This window comes from Epargyreus clarus, unplaced genomic scaffold, assembly GCF_041222505.1.
Source record: "Epargyreus clarus isolate Ecla_fem2 unplaced genomic scaffold, WU_Ecla_fem_2.2 ptg000029l, whole genome shotgun sequence".
Lineage (NCBI taxonomy): Eukaryota > Metazoa > Arthropoda > Insecta > Lepidoptera > Hesperiidae > Epargyreus > Epargyreus clarus.
In genome coordinates this window covers 12,066,545-12,083,005 of record NW_027332235.1, presented here as the reverse complement: position 1 = coordinate 12,083,005, position 16,461 = coordinate 12,066,545, and the positions used below count along the sequence as shown (strand labels likewise).

Here is a 16,461-nt window from a genome sequence, read left to right as displayed (position 1 = left end):
TTATAAAATTGAGCAAACACTCTAGAAGAACTGCTCCATCCGGCTGTTCTTCTAATGGTGTCTATGCTGACCCCCATACGCTTAGCTGCCGACGTAGCAGCATGTCGCGTACTGTGCGCTGAGAATATTGATATGTCAATACCACTTTTTTCCAAAGTTGCCTTAATCCAGCGACTAAGCGTCTGTGAGGTCACAGCATTATAAGGTTTCTTAAAAGCAATAAACAAATTATCACATTTTCTAATCTTACTAGTCTTGTCTATGTAGCTTAACAAAGCATTTGCCGGACAAATATTGGGATTACTATTAAAAAATGGCAATAATAAGCTAGGTTGTATGCTACCTACACGTGATGTCTTAATATGATCAGGTATTTTAATGTATATCTTCTCTGAAGTTCTTTGTATATAAGATAATTTAATGAACGACAAGGTTTGAACTCTGTGAGCAGTTATAATGGCCAAAAGTGTAATCAATTTCTTAGAGAGATCTTCTAAGGAAAGTGTACCATTTTCTCCTTTATTCGCTAAAAAACTTAATACAGTGGATGTATCCCAGGTAACATCATACTTGGGATGTGGTGGGCGAAGCCTAAACATACCTCTTAAAAACGAGTCACTCTATCATCATTACTTATCTTAGGACCTAAAACAATGGCTAACGCTGACCTGCAACAGTTAATAGAGCTGTAAACAGCACCATTCTCATATAATTTAGTCAAGAATGATAAGATCTGTGGAACTGATGCTTCTAAATAATTTGTATGTAAATTAACACAATATTCAAACCAATGTTTCAGATATGAGTTGTACTGCTTCAAAGTGTTTTCAGACAGAGATGCCAACATGATGTTCATTGTAGCGTCCGACATTCCTCGGCGAGAAAACGCTTCCCGGACAAGCGCGCGGCAACCAGGGTAAGGCGTTGACAGAAAAGGGGACTGCTGGAATAAGATTTTACTAAATTTACATGAGGACCAAAACGCAACACTTCTGAAGTAACAAGTTTCATAAATACAGGGTACCAAGGCTGCGTTGGCCAGTCTGGTACTACCAAGATTCCCCCCGACTGTTCAGAGATAATTTTTTGCAACACCCTTGCTATTAAAACAAATGGAGGAAAAGCATAAAAATAATATGGTTTCCATGAAAAAGTAAATGCATCTATCTTAGCAGCATCTGGGTCGGATTTCCAAGAAACATACAAGTCACATTTCTTATTTGCATGACTGGCAAATAAATCTATTTGAGGAACCCCAAAAGAACAAACTATTGCATTAAAATATTCATTTCCCAATTTACATTCAATGTCAGCGTGTAATTTTCTAGACTCTCTGTCAGCAATAACATTTAGAGAAGACTTAATGTATGAAGCAAAAACAAACAATTTCCTGCTCTCACAATATTTCCATATGTGTTTTGATAATAAATTTAAATGTGGGTATTGTACACCGCCCATGCGGTTAATATATGAAATGGCTGTAGTGTTGTCAATACGTAATAAAATTTCACAATTTTGAAGATTATTGGTGAACGCCTTTAATGCAAGAAATGCTGCATTTAACTCCAAATAATTGATATTTTGTTGTCTATCAATCTCGTTCCACAACCCTGCAGCCTTTTCATTACCACATGACGCGCCCCAGCCAGTTAGAGATGAGTCTGAAAATATTTCGAGTGCATAATTACCACATCTTATATTATTAACTGATGTCTCAATATGTGACAGCCACCAACTAAAATCATCCCTTAGTTTGTCCACCAGAGGCATATTCGCCTCATAATTATTATCAAATCTATTCAAATATAAATACTTTTGTCTTTCTAATTCTTTAGTATATAAAAAACCATAATCAATAGCCGGGCATGCTGAGATTAGCAGACCAGTTAAATGTGCAAGTTCTCTAATTTTACAATATCTTAAGTCATTAAATTCTTGTATTGTATTTTTAATCTTTAACCTCTTATCTTGTGGCAATGCTATAGAAAAATTTTTCGAGTCAATCAAAAACCCCAGAAACTTAACAGTTGTCTTTGGTATCAATGAACTCTTTTTATAATTAATTATAAATCCTAAACTTGTTAACAACTTTATGGTCTCTTGCACATTGTTATGACATTCTAAATAAGATCTGCCACAAAGCCAAATATCGTCTAAATATATAACGGAGACAAAACCTCTTGATCTTAAGTTTTGAATTACAGGTTTTAGAAGTTTGGTAAAAACATATGGGCCGGTGTTCAAGCCAAAAGGTAGCACTTTAAATTCATAATATTTTCCTTTAAAAACAAAACGTAAAAACTTTCTAAAGTCATTATGAATTGGTACTAAAAAATATGCATCCATTAAGTCAATAGTACTCATATAACAATTTGGTGACAATAATTTAATTAGAGTGCGAGTGTCTTCTAGTTTAAAATGTTCAGTATATGCAAATTCATTAAGACTTTTAAGATTCAATATGAACCTACAACCACCATCAGGTTTTTGAACTGTAAAAATCTTTGACAAATATTGTCCCTCTGATGGCTCACACTGAACTACGGCACCAATAATGAGAAGCTTCTTTAAACACTTATTTATGTTACAAACCTCACTTTCTGAGAATGACTCATTCTTTGGTACTATAATTTGCTTAGGTGTCCGTAAAAAGGGAATTTTATAGCCGTCAATCCAGCTTAAAATTCTAGGGTTGGATGTTAATCGTACCCACTGATCTTTAAAATAAAATAACCGACCACAGTATGGATGACTAACCTGAGTCAATTGCGGTTGGGGATTGACCTCAGAGGTGCCTTGGATTGAGCCCGAGCCTTCTGTGATATTGGTACTTGAGCACGAGGATTCTTGTAAGTCTGGAAATACTTCTGTGGCCCGGCTTGGTAAGGGTACCTCTGACTCCTGGATGGATTTATCACCGGGCCCTTGAAGTTTAAAGACCTTCGTTGTGTCTGTTGTTGAGGTTTCTTCGCCTTGCTTATACTTATTTCTAGCCCAGACTTCTTAATAGCTTTTGCAGCTTTTAATTTTTCAGAAAAGCTTTCACCGAAAAGCCATTCATCGATCTTTGTTTCTTTTACTGCGTCTTTAGTTGTTTGATCCAAACTTTGCAAAATAAAGTTCCTTCTTGTCATGGATTCCTGGTATTGGTGATCACATAACAAGCGTCCAGCATCGTTGATCAGATTAATTGCTTGCAAATTCTCCTTGTTCTTAATAACTTCTCCAAATACTTTAGCAAGAGCTGCAAGGGCGCACCCAACTTGGTCTTGCTTATTGGCTATGGCCTTGTCCCTCTTAACTACAATATCTGTGACTGCCGCTTGAGCTTCCAAATTAAGCCTTGGGGCAGCTGTCCTACAATTTTGTGGAGGTAGATATTTCTTCTTTATTGCAGCCCTCGTTTCTCTTGCCAAACCATTCCTTATAACATCAGTCCATCTAGATGCCAACTCCTTGTGAATGGACGGCCCAAACTTACATTCCTCGGGAGCGTCACCCAAAATATTAATTATATCTTGATCCAAGGTCTCCTCTGTAATTATAATTACTTCTGTATAATTGGTTTAGGTGATATACATAATCAATCCATCTTTAGTATACTACTCAATAGTAGTGTCTTGTTATATGGGTAAATACCCAATACAGAGGGGATAAAAAGAAAAAACCCTATTTAATTATCAATAATGGATTCTTGATATCCCGTAGAAATGACCGCATCTACTTAATAGTAGCGTTTTATCTTATAGGTAAATACCCTATTAGGTATGGTGAAGAACCATTGAGGGGCTAAATAGCTCCATTGTCAATATTATTTACTGACTGACCATAATAACTAATCAAGATCGCCTAAATAGGTGACAAGCTTAGCTACATGAAAAACATCGTGCTTTATTTCTTGCTAAATAACTAAACAAAATAAGAACGCAAAACAAACAAAAAATACCCTGAAAAAACGAATACATAAGCGTAAAATTACCTTCTTGTTCTTCCTTATCGTCCTTATTATTTGAGATTGACATTTCTTCATTGGATGATAAATGTATTACATCCTCAATTGGTGTCGGCGTACGCAATGGCCGCCTGTTACGCATCTTCAAAATCTTTTTTTCATATTTTCTTATTTTCCGGTCAAATTCTTCTTTACTAATATCACTCCTACGTCTCTTGGACATTATTAATCTAGATATTTCCGATTATTTGATAATATATTATCAGTAAATTACTTATTTTTTAATTTATCAATTAAACGTAAACCACACAGGCTGCACGAAAAACGATAATGACATTTATCGGTAGGGGGCGTTATGAGTATGTTGTATATTGTTTTAAATGATTTAAATTCGAGGTTTTTAGCTCTGAATACTCGTGACACAAGGCTGGCGGATGCGGTATACTACAAGTCAACATTATCATTTCGAGACTATGCAGTGAAGTACAATATGCACTGCACTGTCACTTATAATATGCCTTTATCACAGTGTTATTTAATAACTTGCTTGCAGTCCATCTGATGATATCCATCTTTGCCGTCCATCAAAACCTGTAACCCCAGTTCTGTATAGAGGTGGCCATTCCTATAAATAAAATTGTCTTCTCTTAGTACTACGAATGGCAGCGCATGCCAACTGGCATCCACATCGTTATTTATATAAATGTTTTTTTCTGAAAACTATATGGATGTTTTTTTTTTTGTATATTATCTTCAATGATAAATAAAATTTAATTCTCCGAATGGTGTACGTTTAGGACCAGTGCCATTTAATTATTATCTGCCAGACATTGCACAATTTTCCTCATGACTGTTTGTACTATGTAGTGATAATGAATGAGGCTCCCGGCGCAAGTGATATTTTACATTAGAATGCTGGCGCCATTACTAATGATTAGTGCTTGCGCCACTTACTGAACATCGATTGGATTCAACATCACATTATTCTTGTAAGTGTAGTGTTGACTGTCTATCTAGGTATCATTGCAGAGACAGTTAGGTGTTTTGTGTTCTGAAATTGAATAACAGAACCCATTTCTTTGAGTTATTAGTTAGGTGCTATGAGAATGCTAGCCGTACCAGGACGTGCCAGTTCAGTGGTTTGGGATTTTTTGCTTTAACTTTAATAAATATTGTATGTTTTCAGTCAGAACGTCTATTTATTCTTCAACTAAAATCTGTTTGGTGATAGGGCGTGACACATTATCAAAATATTAATTATTAATGCCTATGATATGATACACCTACATAATTATAATCTCTCGGTAATCTTAGCCAAATCGGCAAATTATTCATACATTTCAGACCGTACAAAATGAACAAATTATTTCGTGTGTCTTAATAATTTGTATGAATTATTATTTGCTGTTTTAAAGAATACATAATTCATAAATATGTAATGTTTATTTATAAACATAATATCGCATGATTCTATATATCATGAAAGGAAATTTCATTATTTTGGTCGCGGATGGCGTGGGATCTTCTAAACATAGCCCACTTGTTAGTGGAAAGGTCAAGTAGTCTGGATACGTCCGATTTATACTTATTCGCCAAACGATGAGCACACAACACAATAATTCGGTAATATGGGCCAGTTCTAGGATTCTAGGTTTCTGACGCGTCTCCCTAGGTCTTAAATTCGGTGTCAGTAAGCAGTATTATCGATCTGAGACGAAACGCTCAACTCATTACAACGCTACGAGCGGCCGTGACGTAAATGTTTCATCAGACTTCGTTTTATATTCGGAGATAGTGTAAATATGGTTTGCAGACATTTCAGTTAATGGTTTAATCCGTAATGTACCACTGAAGTAAAAAATTACATTGCTGTACGTATTTTCATGGAAATTAGTCATTAATGGGCAGTGTAACGTCGTGTTAAGTTCAGGGAGAGCATATAAGGATAGCAATCGGTTTTCTTGAATTATGTGAAAATATATTTATATTTCTTTATAAACTAGCGGTGATATGAAAATATATTGTTAGTCACATATCTTCCTAAGAAAATGTAGGTAAATAGTAAGATGTTGACAACGTCGTTGCTAACGTCCTCGGAATCTGTACTTTTAGTCACCGTGTTATCTTTGACGTCAGTGTACTTGACATCTACTTTACTAATTATTTATTTATCTGAGTAACTAAGCATACGCAATTGTGTTGATCGTATGACATGCAATTACAAGTGTGAAAGTATGTGAAAACGATTAATCCTTACACGTGCCGTGTCAACAACATGCCATTGTATCTGTTGCTGTTTATCGTTTAAGTTTATCGGAACAATAATTGTTGTTTTATACACTAATTATAATGTCAATCTCGGGTTTGCAGACAATCTAACAACAAATTGTTGATAATATTATTAATTTTACATCACGTTATTTGTGCCTTACTTGTCATCTAATAATATAGACTTCATAGAATTGAATACTTTATGTGTTTTTGTTTATAACAAGTATCTTAAAATCGCTATAAAATGCCCTTACAAGGAATTTATTTAAATTGAAGTATTTTCTTTATTACTATTAATGTTAAAGAAAATTATTTATTAAATAGGTATATATTTTAAATAATATTGAATACATTTAAATGAAAAAGGTTGTATAAGTAGGTTTAGCGTAAAATTCTGAAAGTTGTTAGATTTTCAAAAAGTGTCTGCATTACATGTAAAATATTGGCAGACACCTGAAACTGTTTATTATTTAGGTTATCTTCATCATGATAAATTTGTACGATTCCTTCAACTGCCTGGCTTCTAGCCAGTTAAATCAAGACATTTGCTCTTTTATCGCTATAACATTTAGACATTTTTTGGAATATTTTTTGAGGCTTCAAAGTTAGGTCCATACTTCGGGTTTTATGTGCACAAATTGTAACCTACATGGTTACCAAGGTTAACTGAGAATGAATAGAGGGGAGGAAATACGAGCAATAATTTAGTTAAATTACAGGAAGTAAATGTAGGAGAAGCAGCAAATAACTGCTAAGTTATATAACTCGGAATGGCTGTAAGGAAACAAAGAATGCACTAGTTAACGAATAATGGTTTTAGGAATAGTTAGGCTGCGTTATTTACAGACATTGGACGTGTCAGACAGGGTAGACAAAATCATAGTTTTCTATACAATATATTAACAGGAACAAGTGTTACGGTAGATGTAAATACGTTACTACAAGTTGTATAGGAGAATACTTTTTTATATGCCACCGCCATTGCTGCATCTGACACGACTGTAGATGTGAATGAACCCTAAGATCTCAAAAGTCAGATTGGATAATCTGGAAATCTGCAAAAATATCAGTAAGATCTTAAACTCCAATTTAAACTAGTAATTCTAAACTAGAAATACTAATAATTTAAAAAGCTAAATTATAAGAAAACTACAATATGTAATTGGATCATAATGTTTACACGATCTGCCACGATGCTTCGATAGGTCGTGCAAAATCAGCTGCTATAAGCATCAGCAAATTTGCAACGGAACAGCGCAAAATTTCTAAATCTTCTGGCCTAGAATTTCTCACTATTCAGCTTTTGTAATCGCGATGCTCGTGATACAATAGTATTGTTATATAAAGAAAAACAAACATTTTATGCTTGTCAATGGGGTAATATCGTAATAAACATATGGGAAATAAAAATAAGTAAAAAATAAAATAATTGTAATGAAGGGTAATAATTGTAGAAATTTTAATCGTCATGTGGATATTAATTGCACTTGTCCTGTAATCTATGTCAGAACAATAATTCTTTTTGCTTTTTTCCTCTTCTGAAAATCAGAAAAATCTGAAAAAACTTACACGGCTGTTTCTATGATTAACTAATTAATGTTTCAGATTTATTTGGTTACTTCGATAATAATAAGAAATTTTACTTAAAGCATACTACACTTACAATAAATATAACAACATTGAAAAATAAGGTTGTAGCCACAAAAATACACATTAAATTGTTTTGTTAAGATTAGTTGTGGGTGCCGTGATTTCCTTTGACAGTAAAAGCCGAGGGTGACCTACTGACGTTATATAGTGATTTATATGGTTTCTTTTTTCACCAATAACAGGTCAGTGTTAGTTCGGTAGGCTTAAGTTTGCTTGGATTTTTAGAGAAGAAAGGTAAATTGGGACATTAAAATCCTTAACGCCAGCATCAAGGCCAAGGATCAATGTCATTCCGTCTTGCTGTTATGACCGCAACTCGCTAATAGAGCAAATTTCATGGGCAATCAAGGACCGCGATTGAGTCGATATTGTATCGCCTGTTGTTATGTGTGTGGTCGCTTGATTAATAGGTCAATACTATTTCGCCGTTTATTTATGTCTAACAATTCTTTGCATGACTCGTCACAACCGCACTTATGTTCCATGAAGGGGCCATAAAGACATCGTTTATGAGGAAGGAAATTATGAGTAGATTAAAAAATATCGTGTTTGTCGTGAGCTCGTGACGTGCAATGGTTGTAATAAACATTTTATTGTAACATATTTTGATATTGCTTCTGCAATGTTTATTGACTACGACCCATAGCAATAGTCATCGCTGTACTTGCTTCGGCAGTACATATACTAAAATTGGAACGATACAGAGAAGATTAGCATGGCCCCTGCGCAAGGATGACACGCAAAATCGTGAAGCGTTCCACATTTTTTTGTCCCTGTAGTTCCGGGACCAGAATAGGGCTACGGTATCCCCTGCCTGTCGTAAGAGGCGACTAAAAGGGGCTTCCGGGGTTGCGGGCGGCAAGAGTGGGAGCTCAAACCGCCCGGCCAGCAACCCCGGGAAGGACGGCGGTATGTGTGGTCGCATACCGTCGTGTACAACAGACGGTGCGGCGAGCGGCATGCTCACCTGGACGGAGCCCGACGGGGCAACGCGCTAAGAGGACTCCGGTTGCGTTCCTCTGGAGATCCCGGAGTCCTTTACGCAGCGCCGAGGACGGCCACCGGGGGGGTTTTAGTGCGGTAAGAATCCCACATAACTCTGTGTCGCTCCCACGGCACCGGGTACCTTTCGAAGGTTTCCCCCTCGAAAACAAAAAAAAAAAAAAAAAAAAAGCAATAGTCATCGCTATTCGATAATTAATTATTTTGTAGGACGTCTATGCTATTTGGATAGATGGGAGGTATTTTATGGATTTAGTCAACCCGTAATTACTTTTGTCTGTATTACATCATAATAAATATTAATACTAAAACAAATGTAGCCCTCCCACGTTAAACGTTCCCGTTTGCACGGCTTTAATTTTAAATGAAAACTATTGGTTACTCGTTGTAAGGATGAAAAAAGCATCGGAGATGAGCCAATATACAGATGAATTTCGAAGATAACCAACGTCTGCCAACCTGTGGTAGAGTGTCGTTTTAAACTTGGCAGGAGATTTTTTGCTGGGACCCTGCAGAGGCGTGTGTTATGTATAAACACACATCCATTTTTGTTATACTCATAGATTTATTGGTATTTATTTTGTGAGTCGTTAAATTCGTTATATTCGGTAGATCTGTCTTTGCTAAATTAGCAGGAAGTCAGAACAAAAAGTCCATTTGTATCTTATCTTCAATAACGCATGGAATGTAATGTTTGTTTTACGAGTATTACGACAGAGCTCGATTGTCAGCTATCGGTACAGTAAACAAACAAATTACGAATATTGTAATGTGTATCATGATGCGGACAATGGTTTATCGTCCTAGGCAAGGTTCATGTTCCAACCTAGTAGATCAAAATAATGATTTTAGTACAAAACGATTTTGTACATGGTAGTTTCTGTATTTGCCTTATGTATGTCCACAAAAACAGGAAGTAGCAAACACCAGCCTGGTAAGTAGTAGCAGTTAAATTCTTAGGAGCTACGACTGCTCTAATTTTGCTTATTGTTCCATATATCATTTTGGTCAAGATCAAGATTAGACCAACCAAGCAGACAGACGAACAGACATACAGAATGTTTAATCACTTAATGCATTATAGATTTCCTCATTATAACTAGAGTATTAGATAGTATTCCGATACAGAAAAGGGTGAAACAGCATTATATACAGGGGTCGTGGTTCATTCAACTGTATAACACTAGAACAGTTTCTACGGTGCAATAAACGTTGCTAATGAGTTTTAAGCCTCGTCGACCTTATTTTCCTGCCATGTTGCCACTTGCAAGTCATATTACGATAAAATAATAATACATGTCCGAATTAAATGTTATTTCCTTAATGCAGCGGTAAGCTGATTTAGGTTTATTCTAAGAATATAAATGTTGTCTTTGTATATTATAGGATAGTAAGCCAACACGCAGTCTGGTTAGCGCTAAGTGCCACTCATGGACTTCTAAAATAAACATCAAGTAGTATTTGAGTACTACCTGAGGTCTGTCACACATGTGTAGCTGCTCCTGAAGATTAAGTTGAAACGCTTCGTATAAGTGTGTATAAGTGTATATCCTTTGCACACCCTTTGGAAGTAGTAATATTGATTGAGATCAAATTAAAATAGGTGCATGTAAAGTAGATTCACTCGTAACTACCATTTTCGAAACTATAAAGATGTTACGTGGGTTGACGATTCTTTTAAACTGAATTCTGTAAGAAGTTTTGAAGTGGAGTGAACTTGAGGAATTTTAAAAATAGATTTGTAGACTGTGAAGCGGTTCACGTTTGGAATATTCTTTTGTGGATTAAAATATGGCTAAAACCAGATATTGTTAAGTGTTTGTTAGAGGTTTTAGACTAGATTTTTGTACCAATTTTATTATCTTAAGTCTTTGTATTGAAGATAGATGTTATTAGTATATACGTTCTAAATTTATAATTTCCTTAACGCAATATATCTAATATATCCTATAAGCTTATTGAACATTTGATAAAAGTAAATGAAACTAGTGATACCGAAGTGGTATAAATTCTGAGGTCTCGTGCCAGAAGGATACGTATTTCTAATTTCACTTATGATTTTTCTTATTCATATTACAAAACTAACGGTGAAGGAAAAAAATAGCGATAAAACCTATGTATATGCCTATAAGTTCTCAATAAACAATTTAAATGTATATGTGTCAGTGGATCGTCACGGTGGACCACGGTCTCGCTCATTCAGAGCGTAGAGCCGTGCCCAAGACATATATGAGTTGGTTATGTAAACTTTTACATACATATGTACGAGCATGAGTGCGTATATTCATTATTTATTTGGTTATACTTGGTGCCAAGAGCAACTGGGACCAATTGATCTGCTGTGGTTATCACACGACTTTGTGGTTACATACACAGGCCACTCATTATTCACAAGCGTCGGCATCAAATTTGATGTGCGGACGAGACAAGAACAGTCTCGCCAATATCGAGCTTCATGTTAGGGATGTAGCGGAGGCAATTTTATCGGAACCGAAGTCGGAGTCGGAGTTTTTAAATTTGGTTTATTGGAGTCTGAATCGGAGTCGGAGGCTGTGGCAGTAGTTTACTTAGGGATGAATAAAAACATTATTCAATTACCCATTTTAATTATAAAATTATAAGTTTACACTGTAAATTTGTAAAGTTACAACAACAATTATAATGAAATTTGTCATATTTCTGATGACAGTTACCCTGTTCGTATCGACTGATAGAGCCACTATTTGCTATGCTTCGACCTCCGATTTAAAAGAGTCGAAGTCGGAACCGAAGGTGTAATAATAATCAGAAGTTCCGACTTATCGGAGTCGAAGTCGAAGGTTCGTAACAACCCTGCTTGATGTAGCCGTCGGGACGGGGACTGTACGTGATGTCGTACAAATTCATTGTTATTAGACGTCGGCTGTGACATAGTGGTATAAATTTCGGCTTATCAAGTTGGGGATCCAGGGTTCGAATCCCAGGCATGCGTTTTAGATTTTTTGGTGTTATCTATGACATTACCAAGCTATTACGTGCTTATTATATAGTGTCCCGCTGCTGGGCACGGGACTTATTTCATAATTAAAAGGGATTGCCACTTAACTGCGTATTACAAATGATATACGTATCACCATCACAAGGAAATCTATTTGTCTGAGAATTCGCGAACAAAATGTTCTCAAAACTTTACCGATTCACAATTGAACCCGACCTTAGCCCTTCTCAATCTAAGAGAAAATCGCTGCGCGGTGCCCAACGGTGGGACAACATGTGGTTGAATATAAAGAGGCTTCTTATATGGATGCTATAGCGGTGCAGTTACTTTGCCTTTATGCTCGATTTTAATGAGTGTTCCACAAACGCTAGCAACTGTTCAAACACGACCATTGACCTTGATCGGAACGAGCGTTCGTTTCGTTCGCGAATTCTTCCAAACAACGCCTTTATACCCCACAGGGCCGTAGCTAACATGCTGCATAAACATTTGGAAGTCATTAAAACACAGACGGCACGTAGTCTATATGGTTAAGTAGACTTGCGATACCTACTCAATGTTTTGTTACTCCATTGTTACACTTATGGTGAAGAAGGTGATCGCCAAATTAAAAAAAAAACGTAACTTGTATTCTTTTTACAGGTTTTGCATTATCATTGAATATTGAATACTAAAAATTATTTAGGAGTAGGTATATATAGTAGTATCAGTAAATATAGTCTACATCTGTAGAACAACTAAATAGCTGTCAGAATTAACAAACTGAAGTGGCAAAAGGGTGGCGAGATGGTTCGTAAGATATACAACCAGTGAGATAAAAAGTCATCAAATGGAGACGATATTTGGGCAACAGGAGTTCAGGTCACCCAATCAATTAGACTTCTTAAGTAAATGATTTCGGGAACTAGTGGATACAATCGGCTCAGCGCCAGTCGGAGTAGCGTACATTAGGGGAGGCTTACGTATATATCGAACAAAGGCTTAACTATCAAAGGCTGATAGTAACTAAGTATGATTGATACTGTCTATATACATATTCGATCTTGCTCGCATAATGGGTGTGTGGTACAGTAGATACGCTTCAGGAGCCACTTTAGGAGAGGTCGTGCCTAACAATAGGATTAATGAGAATTGAGCGAGTTACTTTACTCAAACTACGAGTAGCTGTCACAAATACTAGATGTCAGGCTTAGACAGCGCTATTATTTCTTCAAAATATTTACATTATTCAATTGTATACGCTATACAAATCCCTTTATACTGCCAATTATTCCGAATCGTATATCACAGAATATGAACAAAAAATATAACACATTTATCACACAATCGCCGCAGCGATTATTCAATATTATTATGATGTAAGTGACGGCTGACCTACATGTGAGTCTATGCGAAAGTTTTTTGTGGACCAAACACACACATACATATAAAGATACACATACAACTTGCCGTCATTGATAACATTGACCCGTACAGCATGTATAGTTAGTGGTATAGTTTTTGTTGCAACGGTTCATAACGTTTCTTCCCGGTGCGTTGCGATAACTGGGTGCAAGGCAGCTTACGAATGGGTGTGGAAGATACTTGTTAGAATTAAGGTTATATTTTGACATTGGCAAGGAAAAGATAAAGTGCTTATCTTTTTATTCCGGTCAGAGTTTTGTGTGTTGACCGTTAGTAAGTACCGTAAGAAATTTTCTTGGCTTTTATAATTGTATTAGCTTTGTTTTGTCATTGCTACTATCACATTGTAATTATTTCATAACTCATTTGGAACTATCAATAAACGTTGTCGAAGGCAAAACAATTTAAAAAGTAATTTGTCCACTAATATATCTCCACCACACTGAGGTGGAAATAGAGTGGGATATACAGTAAGTATCCCGTGGATATAAGTAATATGAACCAGCATGGTTGGCAACTCTAATACAGTTCAATCTTGTGTATGTAATATAATATGGAGATGTTAAAAATATCTTTATCACGCCAGCATTCATTCCATTTATAGAAAATGATCGAGATCCGGACAAGTTACGTATACTCAGGCCGCACCGACGCGTACTTGATAAGACTGTGTAACATATTTGTAAATACTTAGCGTTATCAACGATAACATTAATAACTGTGCACAATATAAATTTATAGAACGTTATATTTCTACGTTTATAAGACTGAAGTAGCGAAACCGGTATGCAGTCCGTCTGATGCTACATGACCACTTCCTTCCATAGACATCTGTAACTAACTCTATAATATACGAGTAGATAAGGTTTCAACCTGAAGTCATCTACAGATGCGTCTCATAATAATATTTAAGCAAGCCGGCCTCCACGACCTGCAACCGAATCGCAAGAATTGCTTTACGTTAGAAATTGATTTGGCGTTGGTACCCCCCTGATCGAACCATAATTATAGTTCTATCACCTTTCAAATCATTACTAACTATTATCATAGTTCTTATTATTAGACAGAAACAGATTCGTGACTCACTTTAGGCATCAAAACCTCTACCGGAAAAAAAAAACAAATATTAGATTTAATCCTACAGGCGTGGCTGGTTTAACGTTTTTACAGATACGTTAACTACTTAAAATCAGATGCATTTCATGCACTATACACCAATTTGCTACGTCCGTTGGATACCTTAAACACGACAAAAGTGTTTCCTTTACCAATTTCCGTTTTCCCTTAGACCAAAAAAGTTAGAAACAGCTTAGTCTTGCGTTACATTGTATTGAAAAATAAACAAGTAAAATTTTGAACTTGTAAAAGTTATATTTGAACATTATTAAAGTAACATTAGATGACACATAGTGGTGATGGTATATGGTATTTTTGGCACACCGTATTACAACATTATTACTCATTTATCCGCTTTGTACTGAATGCAATCAGTATAATTTAAATGTCCATAATATGGGTTTGTAATTGGAATATACTCGCAAATCGAACTTCGAATTTCATATGCCTTAATATCTCCTGGTATTTGTGTCCGTCGCTTTTTGGTTGGAACGTTTTCCAATAAAATGGATAGGTACGCTATGAAGTGGTTCGTAAACATTGACATATAGATACACACATACACATACTATATGCAAACGATAACAAAGACTATTATTGTTTCGAAACCCAATATTAACTTTTTCATGAATATAAACTTGTAATATTTTTTTACCATTTCCGCACGCTCGCTGGATATGCCTACGTATTAGCAGATTACATACACAATACCTATTTGCAAAACATTGCCTACATTGCAAAAATGTATTGTATTGCTATGCTCGTATTGCTCATGAATACATTTATTTATCTAGCGTGTCTGGTTTTATTTATACACCTAGGTAATAGAATTATCAAGGGTAGGAATTTTGTACCTTGACTGCTGTGTTAAGTCCTCATTGTCACCCTTATATTGAACCCCCATGACATATTTCTTAAGGTGACAATTATGCTTAGGAAAATTCAAAATTTTGTAGCTTGCTAATTATAATTCATAGCCATTTCATAGCGAAATAATAATGATCAATAAGCTAAGTACGTTATAAAGATAGAAGTGTTTTTAATTTATCTTGCCACTTTAGCCATTAGCAACATTTTTTATGATTATTAAACGGTTTCATTGTTATTATCTGGTTGGCACATAAACTGCAACTATTTGATGATAAACTTTGTGACTTAGCTACATAAATAGATATCGTAAAATTATCGAACGTGACCTGTATCATTCTTTTTTCAAATTTTAAGTGAAATTAATGTTAAGTATTTATCTACTTTAGAAAACGATTATTGGGTTGTTTCATAAACACAGTGTTCACGTAGCGTGTCGTCGTAGACCGTAGTATGCATCGTTGAAGCGCCGTTATCAAAATGGCGGCGCGTTGCCGGCGGCCATTGCGAGCGTGGGGTCGTTGACGCCACCGCCGCGACCGGTGGCGTGGCGCGGTTATTGATTCACGTTTGCTCGGAGAAAACTGCTAGCGCCACCTACCTTAGCGTTTTGAATGTGTAGTTTCGTTGTGGGATGGATAGATGGCGCTATTTACAATATAGATTCCCGCTTCTCAAACTGCTGAAAGAAATAAAATAATCACATAATTATTTTATTTCTATGTTGGCTAATTAATATACAACCTTGGAAATCAATGTTAGCTTTTTATAGTTATGTTCACTCGCCTATAATTTAATAGTAAATACAGTATGTACGTAGTTTTACATAAAAAATCGAGTTATTATCATGTTTAAATGTATGTAAAATCCTAGATTTGGTGTACATTGTTATTTAAAGTTGTTTTATATACTGTTTAGCCTAAAGTTCCTACGAGCAATAATTTAAAATATTACTTCTATACTGTTTCTATCTTATTATAATTATAGATAATTAATTAATAAGTAGTGATCACATAATAAATAAACGCTTGAAATATACAAGTAAACGCTTTCTACACTAAGAGCTCTACACTAGGATTCCCTGTGTTGTGAGTGCCATGGACACACACAGACAATGCACAAACACCCAGACGCAGAAACAGCCATCTACATCCATCATTTAGACATATCTGTCTGGCCGGGGATCGAACCCGGGAACTTCTGCGCGTCAGACCGGTATATC

At 35.8% G+C, this 16,461-nt stretch overlaps 2 protein-coding genes and 1 non-coding gene across 5 annotated transcripts in view; 2 read left to right on the top strand and 1 right to left on the bottom strand.

Moving 5' to 3' along the window:
* Ndf (Nucleosome-destabilizing factor) overlaps window positions 1-16,461 on the top strand; it is an 88,921-nt gene that overhangs the window by 64,851 nt on the left and 7,609 nt on the right. The window lies entirely within an intron of this gene.
* LOC140754286 (uncharacterized) lies at window positions 749-4,304 on the bottom strand. Its single transcript, XM_073089262.1, has 3 exons — window positions 3,980-4,304; window positions 2,758-3,535; window positions 749-943 (listed from the first exon to the last, which is right to left on the bottom strand). The coding sequence occupies exons 1-2, from the start codon at window positions 4,173-4,175 to the stop codon at window positions 2,763-2,765; spliced, it is 969 nt and encodes a 322-aa protein (XP_072945363.1). The 5' UTR covers window positions 4,176-4,304; the 3' UTR covers window positions 749-943; window positions 2,758-2,762.
* Window positions 8,534-8,640, top strand: LOC140754600 (U6 spliceosomal RNA). The gene has a single exon (XR_012103682.1). It is a non-coding gene; the product is annotated as a U6 spliceosomal RNA (small nuclear RNA).